The sequence below is a fragment of the Drosophila virilis genome, chromosome X, assembly GCF_030788295.1.
Source record: "Drosophila virilis strain 15010-1051.87 chromosome X, Dvir_AGI_RSII-ME, whole genome shotgun sequence".
NCBI classification, from domain to species: domain Eukaryota; kingdom Metazoa; phylum Arthropoda; class Insecta; order Diptera; family Drosophilidae; genus Drosophila; species Drosophila virilis.
In genome coordinates, this window is record NC_091543.1 from 16,466,171 (window position 1) to 16,492,704 (window position 26,534).

Genomic DNA, 26,534 nt, shown 5'->3' on the forward strand with positions numbered 1-26,534 from the left:
CGATTTATAAGCAAAATAATAATCTGTAATTGAAAATATAATACCTCCATCAATCTATTGGCTGGTAACAGTGTCTATTAAGGGTGGCTGATTCTCCATCCATAGGTATCGGAAATCGTTGCGAGGCTTGCTATCGGTCTCGATAAGTAAATCGCATTTGCTGTTTATCCTCCGATGAGTTTTAATTTGTCGTAAACTAAAAGATATTTAGTTATTCCAGAAGTTTGTAGCTTATAACAACAAAATGCCAGAAACTGAACACTTGCCAGAAGGCTGGGAAAAACGCACCAGCCGCTCAACCGGTAAGGAAAATTATCCATGTGCAGGGAAAAATTTTGCAACCGGCAATTTTTAAAAGCACATTTATTTATTTATGTATGCTTCAGGTATGAGCTACTATCTCAACGTGCACACAAAGGAGTCCCAGTGGGACCAGCCCACTGAGCCGGCAAAGAAGGCCGGAGGTAATGCCTCCTCGTCGGATGGGCCCAATGAGGTGCAATGCCTCCACTTGCTGGTCAAACACAAGGGCAGCCGCCGACCGAGCTCGTGGCGCGAGGAGAACATCACACGCACCAAGGAGGAGGCTCAAATGCTGCTCGAGATCTATCGCAACAAAATTGTGAACAGCGAGGCCACATTCGAGGAACTGGCGCGCTCCTATTCAGACTGCAGTTCGGCCAAACGTGGCGGTGACTTGGGCAAATTCGGACGCGGTAAGTTGCGACCCAACTCCCACAACCCAAATCAACGCCCTGTTAACCACAATTCCATGCCTTAATTAGGTCAAATGCAAGCGCCCTTTGAGAAGGCCGCCTTCGCTCTGAAGGTGGGACAGCTATCGGACATTGTGGACACCGACTCGGGCCTGCACATCATTCTGCGCAAATCATAAACCTAGACGGATGAAAAGATATAGGCAACTGCATTAACTCATTAGAAATAAAACAAAATTAAAAAAGGCGCTTGAATTTAAGATTCTGTGTTTATTATCTCCCAGCATGATGCATTTAAATGTTACAAAATGTTTAAGCCGCAGCAGAAGGCGGCTCTGTCTTAATATACTGATTATATTCTGCCTGATCTCTGGGAATTAAAAAGTAAATTCTCTTTCGAAATAATGTAAATGTCGCCTTTCTATGCGAATTTCATAAAATCAAGTAACGCTTAATCTAATCTTCCTTTCGGTAGGCACCAAAAAATATGTGTCTTCGCCTTTCTATGCGATTTTCAAATAGAATATTAAGGTTTACATATTTTAATACCTATCAAATTAATATTTAAGATTCCCCCTTTTGATAAATCTCCACCGCAATCAAAAATATGTAACTTCAAACTGATGAAAAACTTGTTGTCTTCGAAAGATATGTTGCACATGCTCTTTACCTGTTTTCCTACTTCAATAATATGTAGCTTCCTCCCAAAGAATATCCAAACTTGAGAAATTTAAAGAAATTAAAGCAAATTTAAAAAGGGAGTATAAATATACTCTATTTAAATATAGTATCGTTATTTTCAAGCGCATTTACTAAAACTAATCAATAGATGACTAAAAACTAGAAGTTATTAGCATGTTTCTATTTCTTCAGTTTGCTGGCCAACATCTTGGCACCCGACGACTTTTCGCTGAGCAGCACTTCGCCCAGTTCGTGCTCCTCGATAAGCGCACGGCAGCTGTTCAGCTGGGCTGGCGAATCCTCCACCAGCTTGACGAGCACATAGCATGCCCGATTGATGCCCAGCCAGGATTTAAGCTGCGAGAAAAACAATTAAATAGCTTGTCAAATTGTTGATTGTTAGCCAATTACCACATCGCTGGACAAATGCTGCAGCAGCTGAGTGCCAAATGGAGCTGCTTCGTGTTTCTGGTCATTTTTAATAATCTTTTTGAGCACATGATGCATGCCGGCATCCTCAATGCCAACGACAGTGGGCAACTCCAACGCAGCTTTGGCTTCGTCCTCTTTTGGTTTTTTCGCTGGTGTGGTGCCCTCCTCCGAATCGCTCTCTTCGTCGCTGCTGACGGGCGGTGGTGCGCCGGCATTTATCTGATTCTTATTCTTACGCTCCTTTGTGGCCTCGGCTATGTAGGCCTCCACATCATGCGGTTTCTTCTTGTTCTGTGCAGCACCTTCAGTTGGCAATGTGGAGACGCGCCAGTCGGCAGCTGTGACCACCGGAGCCAACGCTGTGACGGCTTTAATATACTTTTCACCAGTTACTACAATACAAAAGGGTAATGAAAGTGTATTCAGGCGGTCGGCACAAGCTGCTGTACAACTCACTGTGGTTAAGTATGTCAGCTGTGACCAGTCCGATGTGACTGTTGGAAAGCCAAAATGCGGGATCCTCAGCAATGGTCTGGGCAATGGGTGCCTCGATCTGTTCCAAAATCTCCTGACGACGTGCCTGTTTCTCCTTTTTGCCATAGGCCAAGCCCTGTTCGATGGTCTTAATGAAGCCCGGATGAAAGCAAGTTGTATCACCGGGTGCGACCAGCCACTGGACGACACGACGTCCATACTGATTGGCCACTAGAGTCTTTAGATCCCCGTGCAAATGATCATAGATGGCCTTTTTGGTGGCCTTTGTGTCGTCGAGGGCATTCAACAGCGCTATGAGAAAGACATGACCATGCTCGTGTATGGCAATCTTCAGCAGATGCTCCTTGATGTTCTTAATAATGGCCTAAGGATGTGCAAAAGGAGTTAATGAATGCTGGGACTAATGGACACCATAATAGAATTGAAGGTAAATTGTGAAACTCTTGGCTTACTCTGCGATTTTTCGGTGTTGACCTGTAGAAACATATAATGGCCGCCTCGGTGCCATCCTTGGTGGTCAGCATGTGCGGTATCAATGGAGCCAGGGCGGTGACCGTTTCCTCCAGCTTCTCTTCGTCGGTGGCCTGCATAAACTCGAGTATGACGGCATGCACCAGAGAATTGTCAACCAGATTTTTATTGGCAATATGATCCAGATTGGCCTTGACGGCGCCCATTATGGAGGCCTTCATGTTGGCAGCATCCTTGTATGTGTCGCTCAGGGTGTGCACATCATCGTCCTTGGATTTCTTGTACAGATCGCTGTAGAACTCCTGGCGCATGTAGCGCCGCTGCTTTTCGGTACCATTCAAATAGATGTGATCCAATATTTTGCTGGCAATGTTGTGACCCGACAGCCGCACCACATTACCCAACAGAGCATCAACCAGCTTGCCTTTGGTGGCCGGTGAGCCATACTTGAGCATGCGCTGAACACAAAAGTGCGCATATTTCGACTGGCACATCTCCACGGCGTGCGCCATCAGTTTGTCGGAGAGCTCGGCGCGCAGTGCGGGTGTCGCATGCTTCAGCATGCATTGTAGTACGCGTGCGGTGTCGTGTGCCTTGGCCACCTTGGAGATGGTGTCGCCCACGTTGAGAATTTTGTACATTTGCTCCACCAGTTTATCCTTGTTTTGGGTGCGACGACTGCAGAGGGTCATGCATTGGATATATATATAAATATTTAATAAATGGTACACCTTTTGAGCCACTGAGGACTTACCATTTAACCTGTTCGTAGATTTTCTTGACCTCCTGTGTGACTTCGTAGGTGTCGCGGTTGCTTTTGCGTTTTAGCTTAAGCTCCTTCTTCTCCTGCTTGAACTTAGTCCAGTCCTGCTTTTCGCTGACTTCGTTTTGGCCAGCCTGCGGCTTACCACCAGCTGCAAACTTATTATTTTTGCCCTCGTAGCCGCGTTTTCCAGCGGTTTTGAATTTATTCACGGGTTTACCCTTTGCGCCAACATTATTTTTGGTTGGCGGCTTTTTAGTTGTTGGCTTATTTTCGCTTTTGGCTGCAGCCGTTGGCTTCGGTTTATCTGAGTTAAGCATATTTACAATTTGTAAGACAAAGCAAAAACTGTAAAATGTTGTGTTTGTATTCGTTCGCTCAACGACAACACGTGCCAAATGATTGTTACCGCGAATTGATGAGCAATCTATCGATATCGTTATCGGTCACAAAAATAAGTGCTGTGTAGCGGAACAGAAAAATGCCCAACATTGTGTACATTGCACAAGAAGTTGCATACTGATGATAACAGACGTTGTTAACTATCGATAGCATTATTGAATTTATACAACAACAAAAAAACTGTACATTATATTTTTGAAATATTTAACTGGAATATAGCAGCTCGTCGTCAGTACGATAGCACTGATCTATTTAAGCCTTATGGTAGTTGAATTTATTTGATATCTAGTTTTAAGCTATACTTTTGTACCTGATAATGACGCTCTAACGACAAGTGGACATATATGAGACCTGCATTTTCGTTGGCTCGCGTAAATCAAAACAAAAATAGAAAAAACAGTATACACAAAACGCAGTTAATTGTGAAGTGCATCATATCGTTATCGCCGACTATCGATAGCAGCATTACCGCTTATCTCACCCCTATTGTACAGTCGCCACAGTCGCGACGGTGGATATATAAATAATTGTTGTTTTATTTTTTTTTTCGCGGCAAAAACTAAAAGCATTCTTTTCAACGCTTCGGAAATTTGTGAAAATTTCAAATAATGGTTAAGCTTGGCAAAAAGAAATTGGCTGAACTCTCCGAGATAAGCAAAAAGAAATCTGCCGCATATTCCGACAGCGATGAAAATCCGAAAAACGGAGCCAGCAATTCGGGCGATGACGAGCATGGACCCAATAAGGACTCCGACGGTAAGCCGGAAATAAGTTCCAAAAAGCAAAGGGCCTCCACAGCCGCAACAAAATCAAACGCACATGACGACAGCAACACGGATGAAAGCGATGATATGCCACTAAATGGCAGTAAGGGATCTGGTCCGAGTGCACCACCGCGTAAAAAGCAACGGAAGACGCCCAAACCCAAGGCCAGGGTGTCGACGACAGCTGCCGAAAAGAATCATAACAAAAAATCGTCATCCAAATCGGATGAGCCCGAGCTAGACGAGGACGATGACAATATAGATGCCGAATTCGAGGTACACAAAATATTAGCTGCACCCGGCTGACAAATTGCTTATTTAAACAAATTTCATTTGAATTGGATAACAGGTTGAGGCCATTGTGGGCCATAAGACCAAGCGCGGCGAATCGTATTTCCTAGTGCGCTGGAAGGGCTATGGCAAGGAATCCGACAGTTGGGAGCCCGAAGCCGAGTTAAACTGCGATGACCTGATCGAGGAGTATCGGAAGAAGGTGAGCCCAATTCGCCGCCTCCACTTAGCCATAGTACATCTATTTCGCTCTTTGATACCAATGCGATGTGCGCGATGTGTTGTCCCGTTCTAACTGCCTGGCAAATTGTATATATATATTCTTTAGGATGGTTCTAAGAAGAGCACTGCCATTGGAAAAAAGTCACCGGCCAGTGTCAAAGCGGGACGTGGACGCAAGACAAATAAGAAAGTGGAAAGCGATCCCGATAAGGAATGGGCAGTGGAACGCATACTCGATTTTGTTGATGATGATGAGCACGGCGGCCTGTATCGCATACGCTGGAAGGGCTTCGGTGCCAAAGAGGATACCTGGGAGCCCGAGTCCAATTTGTCCTGCGAGGGCCTCATTGAAAAGTTCAAAAAGGGACTGGATGAGCAGCGTAATGTCGATGTGAAACATTTACGCGAATCGCCGAAGAAGACGAAGCGCTTGGTCAACGAGACAATTCCACGTTCCAATTTACACAATCGCATTGAGCGCTCATCCAAACGGGCTGCTGCCAAGAATCGGTAAGACAACGAGCTCGACCCACTCTCACTCGCTCATTCTCTCTCTCTCTCTCTCTCTCTGACTCTCTTCATTCCCATCAAAATATTTCTCTCCCTCTTTGATTTATACCATGTTTTAATGCTAACTCGCTCGCACACACAGCGTTTTTTACGGCGAGGAGTGAAAAGTGCCCACCACGGACGACAAAACAAATATAAGGGCGAGATCGAATCCCGGAGTAGTAATCGAAATTGAATTACAATTTTAACACAATTAGCCTAAGTTGATAAAACGTGGAGTTGGTCAGCGTAGACGCACGTTCCTAGCTCTTAAGTGAATTGTTTAAGTACGAAAATCCAATACAATACAACACACAACACACACCACACACACACACACAACACACACACAACACACACACACACACCACAAGATACACCCACTTTAATTTGTAAGCTACAACAAAATCTGCAAAAAGTGGGAAGTGTTTTTGAAAAAGTATACATAGCAGTTAATTTCTATCTCAATCATTGCGTAATCCCTTCAACTGGGTTTACAATTCAAAGGAAACCCATCATTTACCTTAGGCCTTAAGTTTAAAATCCCTGAATTAAATTGTTTCGTGGTAGTAAAAATAATGCACATAGTTTCGTTTAAGATTCGAACAATATGACCAGCATTGACTGTCATGAGTATGATTATATAAATATAAATGTAAACCATATTAGAATAGCCTTTTATTATGCAAATGAAATGAGTGTGTGCATTAGGAGCATATGATTACCAATTGATAACAAAAGCGCAATCACGAAGATAATTGTGCCCGAGAGACGAACGAACAGTAAAATGATATGCATGCTTGCGATTAGCTTACCTTGCTGCGAATTTGACAATTTTCCGTGATTCTTTGGTCTTGAATAAAAGGTTTACTTATCTAAGCTGTTAAGTAAACTATGATCGAGTTATTTGTACATACATGGTTATCATAAATGTAATATTTAAATTGCTAGGCATTTTTCTCACTCGTGTTTAATCCACGCACAAAATTGTTAATACACAAAAGTTTGCTTTCTCGGGATCCTGTCCCTTAAACTGCAAATCTGACAGTAAATATTGGAAAATTATCGATACAAATGGCAACTGTACCTGTGAGCTTATTAGTAAATCTCTCAAGGATGCTGCTACCTTGACATATATATCAGGTTTCGATAGCAAACCTAGAACCTAGTTCAAAAATATACCCTTCACTTCGCTTTAACGAAACTGTTTAAAGTCCCGCTAAGTGTGCTTTTTAGAATAGTTTTTGATTTACAACACAATTATTAGCTTTAAAGTAGGTAAGGACTCATAGGTGAAACTGCTTGGACCTCGGCAAAGCTGCCTGGATATGATAAACGAGAGACAAAGTCTCCAAGAGTAGTCTCCCGTTTTCAGGGAATATTTAAAAACTGTGCTAAGAGAGAACAAGTATTTTGGTTTGTATGAATGTGAGTTGTTTTTTTTGGTCATGCTTAACAAGTGACGGGAACATTGCAGAGATCTCTTCACCCACAGCTTTAGGGGTTGCAGGCTCCAAATAAAGATATCCCAAGATTGCTAAAGTCGATTCTCAGTTCTTATTCCAGATAAAAAAGATACTACTTAGCATATTGTGTTTTTATACCCTTCTGTAACGTATCTGAAACACAGTTTTCCAGATATATTCCCCGCATTTACCCTAGCAAAATTTAATTGACATCCAATATTCTATATGATATGTCAATAGATTATTACAGGCACCATCAGACTCAGTCCAATGCAAATTAAACATAGCTTATGTACAGACATCGTAAATCGATTTTAATTATAACATCCATTTGGGTTTATTGCATTTAAATTGGCATTCGACAAGCTGTATCTGTGTCCGCGTGTCTGCTTGCGTGTGTATGTGTTTGTGTGTTGCACAAAAGGGGGAGAGAATTGTATGTGTACAGTTGCAGCTAAGCTAGGGTTCAATTGTGTTTAGAGGCCCGCTTGCAGACCGAATCCGGGACCCTTTGGCTCCTCGCTCAGTGAGGTGGGGTTGCCTTTGGGTTCGCTGGCGAAGCGTCCGTTGCGCGGTCCCGGCGGTGAGATCTTATCCGCTTTAAGATCACCCAAAATTGACTGCATATCCGCACTGGTCAGATCCTCCTACGGCATTCAACGTGGCATAAGTTAAACATAATCATAACAAAACAGTCCATACTCACATAGTAGTCATCATTGATGGACACCATCGGCGCATTGACGCAGGCGCCCAGACACTCCACCTCGGAGATGGTAAACTTGTTATCCTTTGTGGTCTCGCCAACGCCGATGCCCAGCTGCTTCTTGCACGTATCCAGGATCTCGTCGGAGCCGCGCAGCCAGCAGGGTGTTGTTGTGCACACCTGAATATGATATTTGCCCGTTGGCTTGCGCATAAACATTGTGTAGAATGTGGCCACCTCGTAGACGCGCATATTGGGTAGGCCGAGAATTTCGGCCACCTTGTGCATGGCCGAAATGGGCAACCAGCCGTACTGACGCTGTGCCAGATCGAGCAGCGGTATCATGGCACCACGCTTGTGACCCTCTGGATAGATGCTCAGTATGGCGTCCACACGCTTCTTGTTCTCCGCGCTAAACTCGAAGGGTATGCTCGGATTATCCTCGGGCGTGTCGCGATGCACGAATAGATTGTCGCTGCGCTGTGCACTGCTGGTGGCAATGGCACGCAGGCTGCCCCGCTGCAAAAGCATGCATTTTGTGATTGTTATTGTTTTTTTTTTCTTTTTAAGTGCAAAAAATTACATAACTTGCCACTGGCAACGGGCCTTTGTTTGCCAGCCGCTGCCATTTTGTGGCCGCCAAATTACTTACCACAGTAGCCAGCGTTCTTGCGGCACAATTCGAAAGCATTTTATGCGCTTTCAATCAAAATAACCAGAAAAAAAGTTCAGTTTAATTGGAAGTGTCGGTGCCAGTGGCAGAGCCCCAAGCGATTTCGATTGCCTCGATTTCAAATCAGCTGGCGTTGCCAGCTCAGCTATCAGCTATCGATATATCGATTGCACAATCTGCTATAGTTGTTTTTGATAGCAAATACCAAATCTATCGCTTCAATATCGACATATATTTGGCGCAATATTCGAATGTCAATTAATCACTGTTAATTATAAATTTTACATATGATCTTTGTTTAATCGTGCACTATCCGTCTAGCTGCCTGTGTGCGTGTGTGTAAGCGTATTTAAAACCAATTAATTAATTAATTAATTTTGGCACGAAACGTGTGGAGAGTTTAGAAATGATCAAACACCTTCTATATGCTTGCAAAAGTATTTATTATTCAAAATCGTTCATCGATAATAGACACCACAAATTTTAACTGTTTTTAAATGTTACAATTGAATTATGAATTGTTTAGTAAATGCATATTGTTTAAGAGGTAAAAGGCATATTATCACGCATCCTTCTCATAATTTTCAGTTTTCATATCATTTAGACCCAGCTCTTCGTTGTCTTCATAGCTGCGCTCGTATCTTTCCACGGTCAGTTTGTCGTCTGGCTCATCGTTATCAGTGAGCGACTGGACATAAGTATTGCCAGCCGGATCCTCCAGCACCAGGGTGATCACCTGCTGCAATTTGAGCACATTATCAAATGTGTCCAGAAAGCGTTCCAGCTGTCGCTTCGACGGCTCATCGGCAGAGTCGTGAAACAATGTGCCGTCCAGTTGCTCGCGCATTGCCACCAGCAAGCCCTCGATGGTCGTAAAACGGCCGCAGAGCGCATTGGGACCCACATCCATATCCAGTTCCGGTATGGACAAGCTGCACGTTTCCGATTTGAGAACATCGCGCGTCAGATCCTCTTTAGAGGCAACGCGCACTTTGAATCGCACACCCTCTGGTTCAATGCCGCCGCCAGACTTCACCTCGTTCGTTTTGTGACCGCACCTGGAGCAGACGGTAGCCATGATGACCACTTCCTTGAAATGCGGTATATTTGTCAGCTTCATGTTTGTCTCGCACGGCACCTGACAGTTCGGACAATTCGTGGCAAACTGCAGTACCTCGCCGTGCAGATTCTCAATGTTCCACTCGCCCTCGGCCATGGGCTTTAGCAGATTCTGCTCCTCGTGGTTCTGATCATAGAGACCTGCGTGGCACACGGCAAATGTTAGACATGGCCAAGAGGGCTAAGAAAACAAAACTCACCAAGTTGTTCGTTTTGCGCTTGGGTGCGCGTAAAGTGACCCATTTTCAACTGTGGATCGCTGGCGGGTGCTAATGGATTCTCAATGAAGCTATTGCCGGAGATGTCCTCGAGCAGCAGACGAAAGGGTTTGTTCAGCAACTTCAACTGGCGCAAACGGTCGATGAAGGCATCGATCGATGCTGCCTCTGTGGGATGGTCAATGCGGCGTTTCTCCTGATCCTGCGACAGGCCAGTTATCGTACGCTCAATGATGCCCTCCACAGTGGTGACCTCGCCCTTCTGCGACTGCACGGGTATCTCTAGCTCCACCTCTGGTATGCTGATGCTGGAATTGTCGGAGCGGACAACACGTCGATTCAGATCCGATGGCTTCTGCACGTCCAGCTCGATGCGTACACCGTTCTTTTGTATCTCCGACGCCGATTGCATTTCATTATTCATGTGGCCGCAGTGCTCACACTTGAAGGACATCAGCACAACCTCACGAAAGAAGGGTATCTTGGTGGGCAGCAGACGGGTTATTCCCGTTTTGAAGCAGCGCATACAGGCGGACTCAATCTCGACCAAATCCCCTGCCTGCTCGGCGTTGATCTCCTGAAAGATGGGCTCTTGCTGTGCTGTGACAGCGGCACTAGCGACACCGGCAGAAGCGGTCGCATCGGCACTCTCGGCCGCAACAGTTGTGCCTGCCCCACTGGACATGTTTTGACTTCAATTCTCGAAAATAAAAAACAAATAAACTTTTGCCGCAAGCAACGTGCATTCAATGCACTCGATTGTTCTGTTGGTTTCGTTAGTGTTGGACAGCGCTGTGTAATTATAATGAGCAACGTTTACGTATCTGTTACTTGTCACAAGTTACTCACAGTTACAAAATATTTTTGTAACATATCTAAGTAATTGGCTGAAAAGAAGAATAACGAGCTCTGATTATGTGTTGCAAAATAGTTTAATTTTTACAAATAAGAATTGACATTTATATATATATATATACATATATACAGGTACATATGTTCAGGTGTACTTGACAAAGACACTTGCAGTTTTACTTTGGCAAGTTCGTACGCATAAAATATTACGCGCTCGGGTAAACAATTTACTAAATCGTCATTCGCGGCCTACAAGCGTTTTTTAAATGCCTTTTATCAATTATCTTATTTCTGCTTTTTTCCCGACTGTACGATTTGATTTACTAACATATGTGATTTGGCATTTATTTATATTCTTGCTTCGGGTATCCGCTAAATTCGAATTGCAAATTACCAAAGATGCCAAAATTATCGTTCGACCTATCGGTTAACCATTTTCATCGATGCGATGTGATATATATCATCACTAACCGCGAGAACCAGCAGCAGCGGCGGCCAGCAGTGCTGTGTGTGTGTGTGTGCGTGTGTGCGCGACGAAAAAGTATAAATCGTAACGAGCAGAAGAAAAAAAACGTGTGAAAATTTATAGAAAGGTATCGCAATAAAAATAATTAACAAAATGTCAATCTTGTTGCTTAACGGCATACGACGCGAAGACTTTTGAAGGACTTTCTGTGCATGCGTGCGTGCTGTGTGTGTGTGTGTTTCGTTCGACCAACAGCACCTGGGCGGTGGAGTGGAAATTTTGCGTTCAAGGACAACAGAACGACACTGCCCACTGCTGCAAGTGTGTACTGTGTGATGCCCCCTACCCACTTTCTCTGTCCACTATTAGAACTCTCGATATGCTCCTCCTCGGCACGTTTAGACACTCGCTCAATTGCCCAGGCTCGCGAACAATATGCAAACATACATACAGAGTATATATGTAGCCCAAAAGTACCGACTTTTAAAAGAGCGGGCGCGTTTTTTTCCATTCAGTTGTTTAGCTGCAAAACATAGTTTATGTGCAGTTAGAATTTAAACACGGACATCATTAATGTCCAGTCAGCATACGAAGATATAGTGTAAAAGAGCCAATTTTAAAATAGAATTTTTCACATATTTTTAAAGAAATTCAATTTTCAACGAAGTCTACGTATGTGTGTGTGTGTGTGTGTGTGGGGTTGCCAATGTTTTTTTTTTTTCGCCCCGAGCGAGCATGCGCATACCAACACATGTGCGAGACGCTCTCCCGCTCTCTCACACCCGCAAAACACATGGGTTGCGGTACGCGCGGTGGCTGCACTGAAAATAACTGTCGCATTTGAGAGCGACAGAGTCGCACAGCGAGAACAAACGTTTGAAACGTACGTAAAAAAACGAATGAAATGCAAAAAAAAAATATAAAAAAAAAAACAACAGCTGCGCAGATTCAACAAAGTCGTTAGGATAGTGAGGGTCGGGGGAGTGCATATCTTTTTGATGCCCATTTCCAACTGCACGGAGCGCATAGTCGCGTAGTCGACAGTCGCGCACAGATTCTCGTAAACAAAACGCTCAAAATTTGCGTACCACGTGTGTAGTCCGTATGCGCGCGTGTGTGTGTGCGTGTGTTTGTACCGGAGTCTATAAATGTACATACATACATACGTATTAACGTACATTATTGCAATTGTTTTGTGCAGCTGATTTATTGTTGTGGCTGGTTTATTACCGTTTCACTTATTTTTTGTTCCTGTATTTTGAGGGCTACTAATCAACATTTAAATTTGCGACACATCCGCTGCGGGCATTACTCAAAAATTCGTTTGAACCCGCGTGTGCTTCTATGTATGTGCATATAAATAAATATACATGTATATGTAACGACAAATAGATGAGCTTAAAATTTAATGTACATAGCTTTGTTGGGCGATACATATGTATAGTATATACATATGCAAATATGAGCGTTCGTTGCTCAAGGATTTTTGGCTTAGTGTCCTTGCTGCAAGCAATAAAAATAATGGTGTATAAAGGGCGAAAATCAAAGTTGAATTTATTGCAAACGCCATTGGCTCCACTACTACATATATACATATAAATATATACATATATGCATAAATACATATGTATATTGTGCTGCATAAATGTTAGCACAGGCGCCTGCGCCGATTGGGCAACTTGCAATTGCTACGAGTACATATGTATGCTTGTATTTGTGTATGCTAGATGTACACACATATCAATGGCACGTGCGTAAAGAATCGATTCGCGTCTATTCTAAAACTTGCACTAACTGCGATAGTTACTATCGTGATCGATTACATCTCTAACAAATGAAAGATCGCGCGTCGATCGGCGCATCCGTATCAAATTGCAAATTAAAACGAAAGGATGCAATAATGGCTTTGGTCGTTATCGATAGTTATAAAATATATTATTTATCTATTCGTTTAGCTATTCTCTTAATTGTTAATCAATCAATTGAACTTATAATAATTTTTGACGATCGGCATTAATTTTTCTTCGTTAAGCCAGTGTTGTAAATTTCACATTTTATTATAACCAAGGACGTTACAAACCAAGTGCACTTACTCACTCAGTAGAGAGATGGGGATTAATTTTCAACTACTTAACTACATTTACAAACCGTAATATACATACATTCAAACATAAACAAACAATAATTTCCTAGTTTCCCGTTTTATTGATAGATAACGGTGATCCAATGTAAAGACGTTTGAAATCAACAAGAAACTGTTAGATGTTCCTTAAAGTATGCAGCATAATGTGCTATGTGGCAACTTGGTGGCGTTGTGTGTTGCATAAGCGGCAGGAGCTTTAGCATTTAGCTGCTACTTCTTGCCACACACCACACACCACCCACACCCTCCTTTCGTATTGACTGTGTGAATCGCTGAGACAAACATTTCATCATTTACTTTAGTGCCAACAATTGACTATGTATGTTTCTCGTTCAGTTTTGTTCTCTCGTTCGAAACTCTCTGTAATAGGCGTGTCGTCGTTTGTTTGTTTTTGTTGTTTTTTTTTTTTTTTTCTATTTTTCCCCCCTTTTCTAAGTTGGTTCGCGTTTCGGGTAGTTAAGTACTTAGAGCTCGCAGGTCTCTTTAGGTAGCTTATTTATTAATGACTATGTTTGGTCATTACATTAACCATTAAGTTTACAGTTAAGTGTTATTGTATCATTATTTATTTCCTCTTGCTAAATTTGGTTAATTGACGCTACGCTTTCCATTGCCTTTCGATATATTTATTGTGCAGAACGACGCTGTTATCCTTCGCCTATTGTCGTCGTCGTCGTCGTCGTCGTCGTCGTTGTCGTCGTCGTTTTCGTCATCGTTTTTGTCGTGGTTAACGCAACACTACAACAACAAGTGCAACAACAGCAACACGCAGCTCATTGCTTTAACGGTAACTCTAACGGATCACGGCCAACAACAGAAACAGCAGCAAGGAGAGGAGTATAACAGAAATCAAGAGGCTTACAAAATGCAGACGCATAAAAAGTAAAAGGAGCAACAAAACGAGCAAAACGAGCAAAACAACAAAACTGTGCTTGTGTGTGTGCCTGCGTGTCTGTGGCTGTGTTGTGTGCGTGAGTACAGCAGCAAGCGAGCGCACACTCTTACACTCCCTCTCCCATTCTCTCGTTGCCGTCTACCTGCCTGTCTGTTGGCGTTTACTTACTTGTGTGTATGTATATGTCTGCGTGAGTGCAGCGGCAGAAGAAATTCAAATATCGACTCTCACACATACTCTTGCTTATGTGCAATTGGCATGGCTGCAAGGAGCAATAGCGAACAACATAACAACAATTAAGATATGCAGCTATAAGAGAAGATAAATAGTTAAGTAAGCGCAAAGGACTTGAAACCAAAAACAAAAACAAACAAACAACCAACAGATACAACTATACACGCCTAAGATTAAGAAAAGAGCAAACCGAAAGAGAGAGAGAGAGAGAGAGAGAGAGATAGCGAGAACGAGAACAAACGTTGCAAAGAAGGGAAAAAACTCGGCCCACCCCCTTACAATTCCAATTCCCATTGGAAAGGAATATCAATAGATCAAACAGTTAATTAAGAAGTTGCTGGCAACATGAGCACGCTGCTGGAGGAGCTTGGCCAAACACTGGTCCCAGCGACAATTGACGATCAGCAACAACAGCTGCAGCAGCAGCAGCAGCAGAGGACAACGCTGAGTACAACGCTGTGCGAGGAATCGAACTCATCGTCCGTGCTGGAGGACATCGATGTGAGCAATACGAGCAGCAGCAGCAGCACCACCAGCAGCAGCAGCAGCAGTGCCTGCAGCAACAGCAGCAGCTGCAGCAATGGCACTGGCACCGACACGGACACCGGCAAGGGCAGCAGCACAGTGGGCAGCATTGATGCGACACGCGTTAGTTCGTCTAGCATTGGATCGGCTGCATCGATTACATCATCGGTATCAACGACCGCACCATCAACGACCAATTCATCAGGACTCGGTTTGGTGGTCGATGTGGATAGTAATATTGGCAGCAGCCAGGAGCTGAGCCATGGCTACGATGCCAAAAGTGTTACGGAGCTCGATTCGCTGGAGGATACGTGCGGCTCCATGCTCAAGGATGCTGATAAGAACTGCAAGCTGTGCAGGTGAGTTCTGTGCCCCTAAATACGCATTTTAGATCATGTTGATAATATCGATAAATCTGTACTGATTTCTGCTACAAATATTTGCCAACACTGTGCGAGACTTTTAGACTTTTAACGAAACTCGAGGAATTTGGTACGGCTTAGAGATGGGCGCGTGCCTCAATAGTTGTTCATAGCCCAATCGAAACACGAATTATAATCAAAAAAGCCTACGACTACACGCACAATTCTTGTAAAAGATCGAAATATGTATTGAAAAATATATATTTGATTTTTGCCCGGCTCGCGCTCATCTGTTAAAAGTGATAATAGTTATAAACACAAATATTTTCGATGGGCTCTTTTTTAGTCTTGACAATTTAGCGAGGTTAAGAAGGAGCTAATATATATATTAAAAAATGGCCGTAAAAGAGTCAGGCATAGAAAATGGCCAAATTGCCAGCACTGATCATTTCAGATAACTTGATTTGTATCGACATCGATTATTTTGTACAAACAATTTCACAATGGAAACAATGTTTTTTAAAAATCCTGCTTTCCTCCTCCTCCAGTTCGCACTTGGTGATGCCGCGCATTTTATCCTGTCTACATGTATTTTGCGAGGATTGTTTGCAGAATTTGCTGGTGAACAAGGAGGCAAACTCGGCCAACTCACCGGCCGCCTCTCTATCGTCGGCAGCCAGCTGCTCATCGGCGTCATTTGATGGCAGCGATCATCAGCAACGACTACTCGAATGCCCCGTTTGCAAGCAGCAGACACAGCTGGGCAGCAAGGGTATCAAGGGTCTGACCGTTGACTATATTGTGACCAATATACTGGATTTGTCCAATCTCGAGGCGGAGCATATACCGTGCACGTCGTGCAAGAGCAAAGAGGAGGCCATTTCCCGTTGCAATGATTGCGCCAACTTTCTGTGCAATGGCTGCGATAATGCACACAAATATATGCGCTGCTTTGAGAACCATCAGGTTGTTCGCATCGAGGATCTGCAAAAGAACGTGCAGAACGACAAGCTGATCATACACAAGCCCATCTGCTGTCGCCAGCACATTAACGAGAATCTCAAGTACTATTGCTTTACATGCCAGGTGCCCACCTGCAATGATTGCCTGCTTAGCGAGCACAAGGGCAACGACCATCACTATGAAACGGCATTAATTGCAGAGCAGTCGGTTCGTGCTGATCTCGAGCAAACCATTACGGACACCTTGAAGAAGGCACAATATTGTAACGATGCTGGCGGCAATCTGAGCAGCGCCCTGACCGAGCTTCAATCGCAGCACGATCATGTGCGGCAGCAGATCGAAGATGCGTACAAGAGCTACAAGCGAATGCTTGAGCTAATCCGTGATCAATTGCTCACCGAATTGGGGCGTCTGCATTCGGAGCGTGAACTTAAAATTATGGACCTAATGCAGAGTCTGGAAAACAATATGGGACGCTTGCAGCAGGCCTCACAGTTCGGTCAACGTGCCATGGAGAAGGCCAATGCCGTTGAGTTTCTGCTGCTGAAGCCAGTTATTAGTGCGCAGTGCGCCAATCTCATGGAGCAGACGCCCCAAAGTGATGCCAACTATCAGCTGCAGTTCGAGTGCATGCCCGAGAAGTTTGAGCGCTTTGCCCGCGAAATGTTTGGCAAATTTCGCACCGAGTCAACCAAGAGTACAACAGCAGCTGGAACTGCGATGTCTGAAACAACGCCCTCACCGACAGCCACGCCCAAGCAGCATACACCGCCACCGGCAAATTTGGCACCTGGCTGTCATGGTGTTGGTTTGCTGCCCGCTGGAGTGCGCAGCTTGACCGGTGTCGGCGGCAGCGGCAACAGCAGCTCCGTGCAAGGACGGCTAAGCTCGGCGGCGGTATTCAGTCCCATATCATTGCCATCATCTTTGCAAAGCTCATTCGATGGTGACACCTCCGTGATGACCAACTATTCCATGATGAGCACATTGCCGCCAGATTCGCCGCCGCAGCTGCAGCCACCGCTACAGCAACAGCAGCAGCAGCAGCAACAGCAGCAACAGCAGCAGCAGGCCTTGCAACAGGTGCAACAGCAACAACAACAGCAGCAGCAGCAGCAACAACAACAAAAACAGCAGCAACAGGTCCTGCATCAACAGCCACAAACGCTGCCCGTGACACAGCAAATTGCACAAATGGTGACGCCTCAGGGCATTGTCCAGGTGCAGCAATCGGCAGGCCATGTTAATCTTAATGCCGGACCCAACAACGCTGCTGTGGGCATGGGCCTGGGCGCACTCAATGGCATGGGCATGAATGCTGGCGGTCCACCGCCACCGTTCAGCATGCTCGAATATAATCTGTCGCGTTTGGCCAGTCTCACTGAGAGCATACCGGATACTCTAAACGATACTTTGGCCGTTGGCAGCTCCAATGCCGTGGCTGTGGCCGCTACCTCCGGCGCCGCCGGCGGCGCTGCGTCCCATCATCAGCAGGCGGTCATTCCCGCCTCGGCGGTAACGCCCACACAGCCTATTACACTGGCCGACATTCTGTCCGGTGATCAGCGTGCCCTTAACAATCTGCAAGCTTTGGCCAAGCTCGGACTCAACAACAATGGTGAGCAATTCCTCCAGATATTGTTCACATGCTTGTTTCCCATTGCACAGACATTACATCGTTGCAGACAGTATGCAATGCTGAAATGGTCGGATCTTAGACAGGTTATAGAACAGGTTAAATGTGTAGCCAATCCTTTGTGACCTACAGAATGAGACATATCTGAATGACATCGTGTTTTGGTATAGATACCTGTCCATATAAGTCCGTTGATTTCTGAAACAATAGACCATATGTCAATTTTTGGAAAGCTATCAATATAATATAGATTTCCAGATCTCCGCTCATTTAGGCTCACTTTACCCCTATTTCTCATATTCTTATCTAGCTGTCTGCCTCTTCACACGTGCCTTGGCACTTTAATATCGCCTTTCTTTGCGATTCTCATAAACTTAAGTAAAGCTCACCGATTTAATAGTCACATCGGATTATACGCTCTTAATGTTTACCTTGTCTATTATTATTTACTCTCATATTTAGCCTCATGTTAATATGGCGCTTTTCTGCGATTTTATCTCTTAAAATAATGCGCAAACAAATTAGTTTTTGTTTAAATAATCTGTCGAAGATCTGAATATTTGAGTGCGTTATGCGCATTGTTTGCAATTTTGTAATCTTCGGTTTACCGAAAAAACCATTCTTGTTATTGTTTTTTTTTTTTTCTGTATTTCTTTTTATTTTTGTTTGTTTTGATAACTTTTAAGTTTTTTCCTTTTTTCAACAATCAACACACACCAACAATACCAACAACACCAACAACAAATCCAAACACTCCCAAATACCACCCAACACACAGATGAGCATCACGATTTGTTGTCGTCGAACGGAAGCTCAACGTGCCTTGATTATATTTTAACAGATTTCTGCATGCCGGCAGCTACATCGCCCAGTCTGCAGACACTGAATCCAATCGTTGGCGGCGTCGAGGAGATGGGCCTTAATAATTTCCATGCTGTTGCGCCACCCGGCACCACCAGCGTTGTAACGGGCCGCAACAAGGCCACGCCCATGCAGATACGTTGCAAATTTGGCTCGCTGGGCACCGCCAAGGGACAGTTCAATTCACCGCACGGCTTTTGTCTAGGCGTCGATGAGGAGATCATTGTCGCCGATACCAACAATCATCGGATTGAGGTCTTTGACAAAATGGGCGCACTCAAATTTCAATTTGGCGTTGCCGGCAAGGAGGAGGGCCAGCTCTGGTATCCACGCAAAGTGGCCGTCATGCATAACAATGGCAAATTTGTGGTCTGCGATCGCGGCAACGAGCGCTCGCGCATGCAAATCTTTTCCAAATGCGGACATTTTATGCGTAAAATTGCAATCAGGTACGTGTGTGTGTGTGTGTGTGTGTGTGCGTGTGTGTTATTGAATTGAATCTATATGTCAAAAAATTTGCCAATCAATCTTTGTAGGTATATTGATATCGTTGCGGGTCTGGCTGTCACCGCCAAGGGTCACATTGTGGCCGTTGATAGCGTCTCGCCCACCGTCTTTGTCATCTCCGAGGAGGGCGAACTGGTGCGTTGGTTCGATTGCAGCGACTATATGCGTGAACCCTCCGATATAGCCATACGTGGTAAGTAGTAGCCTCTGGCAGCAGCTGCAATTAACATATACATATGTATATTTATTTCATCTAACATATATTCTTTTCGAATTGCAGACAACGATTTTTATGTATGCGATTTTAAGGGGCATTGCGTGGCCGTTTTTCAAGAGGACGGCACATTCCTCTATCGCATTGGCAACGAGAAGGTTACCTGCTTCCCCAATGGCATTGACATATCCAACGCTGGCGATGTACTCATCGGCGATTCGCACGGCAATCGCTTCCATGTGGCCTGTTATTCGCGCGAAGGCGCTCTTCAATCCGAGTTCGAGTGCCCCCATGTTAAGGTTTGCATATTATACTTATTATATTTTGTACTCATTTAATTATCAACTTCTACTACGTGTTCTTATATATTTAGCATTTAATTTTAGTACTCTATTCGCAATTGAATAGGGGCATTGAGCAGTGCCCTGCATAAATATCAAGGGTGTTGTCCGTCATGCTGGTGACCACGTCTTTCCGTATAAATGCTTTATCTAAATACGCAAATCTTCTAATATATACTCATGTATATATTCGCAGCAGATATTTGCAGATCTCTGCTAAAGATCAAGTCCATAATATTCTTGCCAAGCCGCAAACAATTGCCATTTTCATCAGATCTTACTAGTATTAGATTTCGTTTTGATTTCGATACTAATTAAATTGTTTGACCCATGCAGGTTTCACGGTGCTGCGGCCTGAAAATTACCTCAGAGGGCTATGTAGTAACGCTGGCCAAAAACAATCATCATGTGCTCGTCCTGAACACCCTCTATGTTCACTGATTGCAAATCAAAGCGCGCAACAATCGTCCAGCTGTCGATATGAACAAATACAACTACAAATACTCGTCGGGCAAGATATACGGATGCCGCAGACAGCAACAGCAGCATCTACAACAGCAATTACAACAGAAACTACAACAGCAGCAGCAGCAACTACAACTACAACAGCAACAATCAACAAGCAACAGCGACAGTAACAGCAACAGTAACAGGAACAACAATAGCATAATCAACAGCAACAGCAACATCACCAGCAGTAGCAGCAGCAGCAGCAGCAGCAACAACAGCAACACCGACATGGAGCAACATAGCAACAATATGATTCGAGCTAAGCCGTCGCCTTCCATATAGAAAAGCTCGAGAAAAGCTCAGTACCGTTAAGCACTGCAACAATGCAACACAATAATATGTATATATATATATATATATGTATATATATATATATATATGGGGGCGAAAACGGGCGTAACATCTCGAATCTCGAACACACGTTTTAAGCAGAAGTGTTGTCATCGTACAACAGCAACAAGCAACAACAAAATGCAACAATACTATTTTTGATCTCTAATTTAATAGCAACAACAAAAACAAAACAAAAAAAAAAACGATTAGCGCTACTGAAAAAAAAAAAGAAAAAATATTAACAAACAAATCTATAACAAGAAACAAACAACTTTACTTAGTGTAAAAAACAAAAACAAATCAATGGAAAAGAAAGGAAGAAATCTTCGCATATTTTTCAACACGTTTAACAAAAAAAAAAATGCTCTTGTTTAATTGTTTATTTTTTATTTTTAGTTATGTTCTTGTTAAAATCGTCATATGACACGAAACACTAAAACACAATCACACACACAGAACAAACAACAACACTCCCACAACACATACACACACACACACTTAACACACTCTACACACTTAACACAACACAACACACACAACTACATGTTACTTATTATCTATTAATAGGCATATATATTGTTATATGGACCGATTAGCTCTTTTGTGCAAAACCCCTTCCAAAATCTTTTTTCGATGAAAACCAAAAACAAACACGCATATATTTTACATGCTATATATACATACATATATATCTATATATAAATTTATGTATATATATATGTGTATATATTCATTTACATATATGCGGAAACGTGCCCTTTTTGTGCACATTTTCAAAGTGGACAGGAAAAACCAGGCAATAATGAACAACATCTAAAATTGTGTACAACTAACAGATATTTTAAATTTTAACGTAAAAATAAAAAACAAAAGTGTTTAGGTTTTTCCTTACTGCTGCTTATATAAGGTGATATTTATTTATATACGTATGTGTATGAATATAAACAAGAAAAAAAACAAAAAAAAAAACAAAACAATATATTTAAAACAAAAATATCTTAAACAGACATATGTAAACTCCTATGACTATATGACTTTGCCATATATACATACATATGTATATACAAAAAATAACACATATATGCTGATTTTTGTCGCTGTGTATATGCATCTATATGGATATGTACATATATATATGAATATATATATATATATATATTTATAACAAACACAAACGATATGCGCATTGTGCGGCGTGTGTGTGTGTGTGTGTGCGTGCGTGTGTGTGTGTTTGTTATGGTGTGCCTGTGTGTGTGTGTTGCGTGTGTGTATGTGTGCTATATGTTCTCATTGTCGCGTTTGTGAGTGTATTAGTAATAATAACAAAAATTTACAAACAAACTAATTGTAAGCTGACAAACCAAACAAAATATATAACAATAACAAACAACAAAAGCAACAAATTTGCAATGCATTAGGCCAACCAACTAAGTAAACAAAATGATAAAATAAATCAATACTAATACTGAAAAAGATGAAAGTAGGAAAGGCAGAAGAAAAAAAAAACCATGAGAAAAACCAAAACAAAATAAAACTATTGTTAAGTTCTATATATATATTTACAATGTTAAAACGATATTCCTCTTGCTTATATACATACAAAAACAAACATATACATACGTGTGCATATGCCCACATACATATACATATACATATGCATATACATATACTATATATAATATATTATATACATATGTATGTATATTAATATGTATAGACTCTATAGCACATATTTGGGGCATGTGCCATTTCTTTCCCGTTGTAATACAATATATAAGGCTGGTTTACTCCCAAGACATTATTATTTTTAAAACAAACAAAAAACATAACATACTATTATTATTATTATTATTATAATTATTATTATGATTAGTTGATTAGATGTGAATATTATGACTTTGTTGTTCTTTATTCTTTACAATCGATTACGAAATAATTTTTGTGAATTTTTTATTATGTAAAAATGGCAATTTATTTTTGACTATGTTCTAAGTGAAAAGAGATCATAATAATTATGATGAAATATTTAAGAGCGAAGCAACTTATTTTTTATAGGCTGTAACACACATTTTATTATATACAACACACACACACTCACACAACACTTACTCATACACACACACATACACACACTTAAACGCCTAGTATACATATACAATACATACACAACTAAACGTATCGAAGTGAATTGGTTTAATGTAATGTGTATGTAACCAGTTAATGGATTTAACTTTTAATATTATTTTTTTTTTATATATATATAACAAACACTTGTTTAGTGATTCGTTAAACGCCGTTAAAATTGAATGTGTTTCATATGAATAACTTTAATCTTGTCATTTATTTAATTCTAGTTTTCCATGTGCGTTATATGAAATATATATGTACATTTTGAACGCTCTTTGCGTTTTCTTTAAACAACAAACAAACAAAGAAACAAAGAAACACAACAAGCAACAAACAACAAATGTTCTAAACAACATTTTCACCGAATAATATGTTTTAAATCGTATTTTATTTGTAGAGCACAGCAGCAACAAAACAACTAAACAAAACAAAATTGTCGAAACAATTTATGCTTATACTGTTTAATTATGTATAATTGTTTTTTTTTTTTTAATGTCCTGACTTTTATTTTTTTCGTTAATACTACGTGTGAGGCTACACTTGATATATATATATATATATATGTATATGTATATATGTATATTATGAAAACCAAGAACTATAGCTATAGCTACATTTATTTGAATAAGTTTGTGAAACGCTTTTAATTGTCTTATGATTACTTTTATTTTGTATCTTTTTGTTGTTGTACAACTCTTAAATATTGAAATCTTCAAGCGACACACATAATGATTATGATTATGAATTTCTATATACATTTTCTTTTATAAGCTAAGTTAAAAAAAAAAAAAAAAAAAAAAACGAAAGTAGGTAACCTCCTCCCAAAGTTGTTGTCGAAGAAATGTAAGAGAAAAAAGAAAATGCAATTTTTGTGAACAATTTGGCTGTTGAAATATAATTTTAATTTATATGCGTAAATACGTTAATGATTTTAGTTTACTATTTGATTAAGACGACATCATGTTATATTGTGTACAATAATTTTTTATGGTTTGACGAAGCCCGAAGGCATCCTCCTCTCCAACAACAAAAATACTATTGTGCTTAGTGAATTTACTTAGATTTCTTATTTTCGTAAATTGTTGTCTTTGCAGCTGCATTATTACAAAAAAAAGAAAACACTATAAAAAAAAAACACAAAATATATGAATAAACAAGTATTAAGAAAACACTAAAAACAAAAAATACAACAACAAATAGCAGATGCAGAAAAAACAACACAAATGTGAAATATGCCAAATTTTTGTTAACTTTCTTCTTATTTGCGCCTTACATAGTCAACAAAATTCTGTGAGAAAAACAAAAAAAAAACAAATCGAAACTCTTAAAGTTGTTATAAACGTTTTTGAAACATTCAAAATAACAAAAACTTATTTGAAAAGCGACTTTTTACACTTTGTTTCTAGTTATTACGAAAGCCTTCAAAAAGAAGAAGAAAAAAGAAAAAAGAAATTGTAATTCCACACGCTTTTATTTATAACATTTACAAATTATTATTATTTTTTTTTTTGTCTTTTTTAGTTTAAAGAGGAAGCAAACAGCAAAAAACAAAATATTTTTGTTGCAAACAAAGTAAAAAAATCTTTAGGTTTAATTCAGATACAAAAAGAAAAAAAACACAAATACTAAAACTAAATAAAACATCCAAAAACAAATGATATTAAGTTAACGGAAACATGATTTTTAATGCAAACTGAATCTGTTTCAAGATAACCATAGAAAAGGAAGAGAAAACATAAGAAAGCAAGAGAAAGAAAGAAAGTAAACGTTAACTAATTGATTTCCTATTGCATACAAATTTATGAAAAAATGTGCTTAAGTTTAAATCAAATTTACAATTTAGTTGAGATTATGAACTAAAACTTTTTACATAACGACTATATATACATACATATATATATATAAATATATATATACCACTTGTATGTGTATATGTATAATATTTAGCTAAATTATATACATATATAAGTTTAGCCAATGGTAAAGGCGGCTGGGTTGGTCGGCCATTGGGCGTGGCACTGGACATTTAAAAAAAAAAACAACAAAAACGAAAGAAAACAAAAAATAAACAATTGGATTCTTCGCATAGACACAAATCTACTACACGAAACACCACATGCAAACATACTAAGGCCAGAGCAACTAGTCAACAGCGCATACGTCACATAGAACACGTTAACGTTAACGTATAACGTAACGCCAAATAATCGAAGGAAGTAACGGTAGCATCACGCAAAAGGACTTAACGCGACGAAAGAAAAACACGCAAATACATTTGTGACCGCGACAAGAAAAACATCACTTACGTAACGTAACACAAAACGTAACACGTAACGTATACGCGACGTAACAAGACTTACCACGCAATGCAATGCGGAAAATTGAATATAACAATGACGTAAAATACTTAACGTGATGACGAACTTTTCTGTTAACATCAAACGTAACAGCATTACGTTACGCAACGTATTGACGTCACGCCCCATTTAACCAACTCAGCCAACTCGTGCCAATAACATTTTTGAGGCCGTTCTTTTGTGGCTTAGCTACAAAAAAAGCAAAAGCAATTCAAATGAAACGTAAACAAAACACGAAAACTGAACTAAGAAAAGGCATATTTTTTATTATACTATTATTTAATAATTATAAAGAAAAAAACCAAAAAAAAAAAAAAAAAAAATTAATTGCTATTTGATTGCGTACAATGTGGGCAGAGTGAACGCTTTTTACCTATTTTCGGTTTTATCATTATTCTTGTACTTTATTGTGTTATATACTTTATAAATTTTGTGTTAACAAACAAATCTTAACTTTATATACATTCTATGTACAACACTCAAGTCCTCAGTCACGTTATGTTTAATTATATGCTTTGTTTTCTATTTTACATTTTCGATTGGCATACCACAAGACACCAGATGGTAAATGTGTAAAACAAATATTAACTTGAAGAAAATATAGAAAAAATAAAAAACAAAAAAAAAACAAAAAAACAATTAAACACAAAATCACATGTAATTCATATTTGATGAAGAAAATTTGAAGATGCTGCCAAAGATTTATTTTTTTTTTAAATATATACAATAAAAACGTGAAATGAAAGCAACAACAATTATTTTATATATATATGGTATAACTATATTAACAACAACTATTATGTACGACGATAATGAAGCGTATTAATTTTGTTTATATACATATTATAATAACAACTAATAATTATAATAATAATAATAATAATAATAAAACGAAAGTAACGAAAATGAATATTGAGAATGAATTGTGACAAACGTAACGAAATATTTTCGAAGAACTTGCTCAGTTGGCAAAACAACGTACATACGTATATACCTAAATGCAAACATACAATACATTAAACTAATCTTCTACTAAACGATAACGATAACACTAACGCAAACGATAAACGATAACAAGAATGTTTGCATTCATGACGCAGCAGCGTTTACGTTTCCAATTACATTTGTTAATTAATTTGTTCCTCAATGCGACGCTTACAAAACAAACAAAAAAACAAAAACGAAAAAACTAAAATGATGAAAATACCTAAATTAGTCTAAACAGAATTGAATGAAAATT

General features: G+C 40.5%; 7 protein-coding genes across 8 annotated transcripts; 4 read left to right on the top strand and 3 right to left on the bottom strand.

Annotated features, from left to right (window-relative positions):
• Window positions 1-84: 84 nt before the first annotated feature.
• dod ((peptidyl-prolyl cis/trans isomerase) NIMA-interacting 1 dodo) lies at window positions 85-976 on the top strand. The gene is made up of 3 exons (XM_002058940.4): window positions 85-302; window positions 387-716; window positions 786-976. Exons 1-3 carry the CDS (start codon window positions 245-247, stop codon window positions 893-895), a joined length of 498 nt encoding a protein of 165 aa, XP_002058976.1. The 5' UTR covers window positions 85-244; the 3' UTR covers window positions 896-976.
• A 489-nt stretch (window positions 977-1,465) lies between these two features.
• Window positions 1,466-3,973, bottom strand: peng (Pumilio and CPL domain-containing protein penguin). Its single transcript, XM_002058939.4, has 5 exons — window positions 3,550-3,973; window positions 2,777-3,473; window positions 2,286-2,688; window positions 1,809-2,221; window positions 1,466-1,754 (listed from the first exon to the last, which is right to left on the bottom strand). The coding sequence occupies exons 1-5, from the start codon at window positions 3,876-3,878 to the stop codon at window positions 1,578-1,580; spliced, it is 2,019 nt and encodes a 672-aa protein (XP_002058975.1). The 5' UTR covers window positions 3,879-3,973; the 3' UTR covers window positions 1,466-1,577.
• Window positions 3,974-4,448: 475 nt separating this feature from the next.
• Window positions 4,449-6,451, top strand: LOC6635466 (M-phase phosphoprotein 8). Its single transcript, XM_002058938.4, has 4 exons — window positions 4,449-5,000; window positions 5,074-5,217; window positions 5,344-5,747; window positions 5,890-6,451. Exons 1-4 carry the CDS (start codon window positions 4,569-4,571, stop codon window positions 5,909-5,911), a joined length of 1,002 nt encoding a protein of 333 aa, XP_002058974.1. The 5' UTR covers window positions 4,449-4,568; the 3' UTR covers window positions 5,912-6,451.
• A 1,089-nt stretch (window positions 6,452-7,540) lies between these two features.
• Window positions 7,541-8,770, bottom strand: ND-24 (NADH dehydrogenase ubiquinone). The gene is made up of 3 exons (XM_032439969.2): window positions 8,611-8,770; window positions 7,959-8,477; window positions 7,541-7,899 (listed from the first exon to the last, which is right to left on the bottom strand). Exons 1-3 carry the CDS (start codon window positions 8,647-8,649, stop codon window positions 7,729-7,731), a joined length of 729 nt encoding a protein of 242 aa, XP_032295860.1. The 5' UTR covers window positions 8,650-8,770; the 3' UTR covers window positions 7,541-7,728.
• Window positions 8,771-9,056: 286 nt separating this feature from the next.
• Zpr1 (zinc finger protein Zpr1) lies at window positions 9,057-10,758 on the bottom strand. The gene is made up of 2 exons (XM_002058935.4): window positions 9,951-10,758; window positions 9,057-9,891 (listed from the first exon to the last, which is right to left on the bottom strand). The coding sequence occupies exons 1-2, from the start codon at window positions 10,651-10,653 to the stop codon at window positions 9,194-9,196; spliced, it is 1,401 nt and encodes a 466-aa protein (XP_002058971.1). The 5' UTR covers window positions 10,654-10,758; the 3' UTR covers window positions 9,057-9,193.
• Window positions 10,759-11,278: 520 nt separating this feature from the next.
• Window positions 11,279-20,567, top strand: mei-P26 (meiotic P26). 2 transcript variants are annotated; one of them, XM_015169128.3, is made up of 7 exons: window positions 11,279-11,413; window positions 14,067-15,442; window positions 15,994-18,026; window positions 18,823-19,354; window positions 19,442-19,605; window positions 19,693-19,925; window positions 20,304-20,567. In XM_015169128.3, exons 2-7 carry the CDS (start codon window positions 14,904-14,906, stop codon window positions 20,406-20,408), a joined length of 3,606 nt encoding a protein of 1,201 aa, XP_015024614.1. In that variant the 5' UTR covers window positions 11,279-11,413; window positions 14,067-14,903; the 3' UTR covers window positions 20,409-20,567. The 2 variants fall into 2 exon arrangements, with proteins under 2 accessions (XP_015024614.1, XP_002058970.1); XM_002058934.4 differs by having other exon boundaries at window positions 18,886-19,354.
• LOC138911253 (putative uncharacterized protein DDB_G0286901) lies at window positions 20,448-26,204 on the top strand. Its single transcript, XM_070209231.1, has one exon. The coding sequence runs from the start codon at window positions 20,448-20,450 to the stop codon at window positions 20,757-20,759; it is 312 nt and encodes a 103-aa protein (XP_070065332.1). The 3' UTR covers window positions 20,760-26,204.
• Window positions 26,205-26,534: the final 330 nt, after the last annotated feature.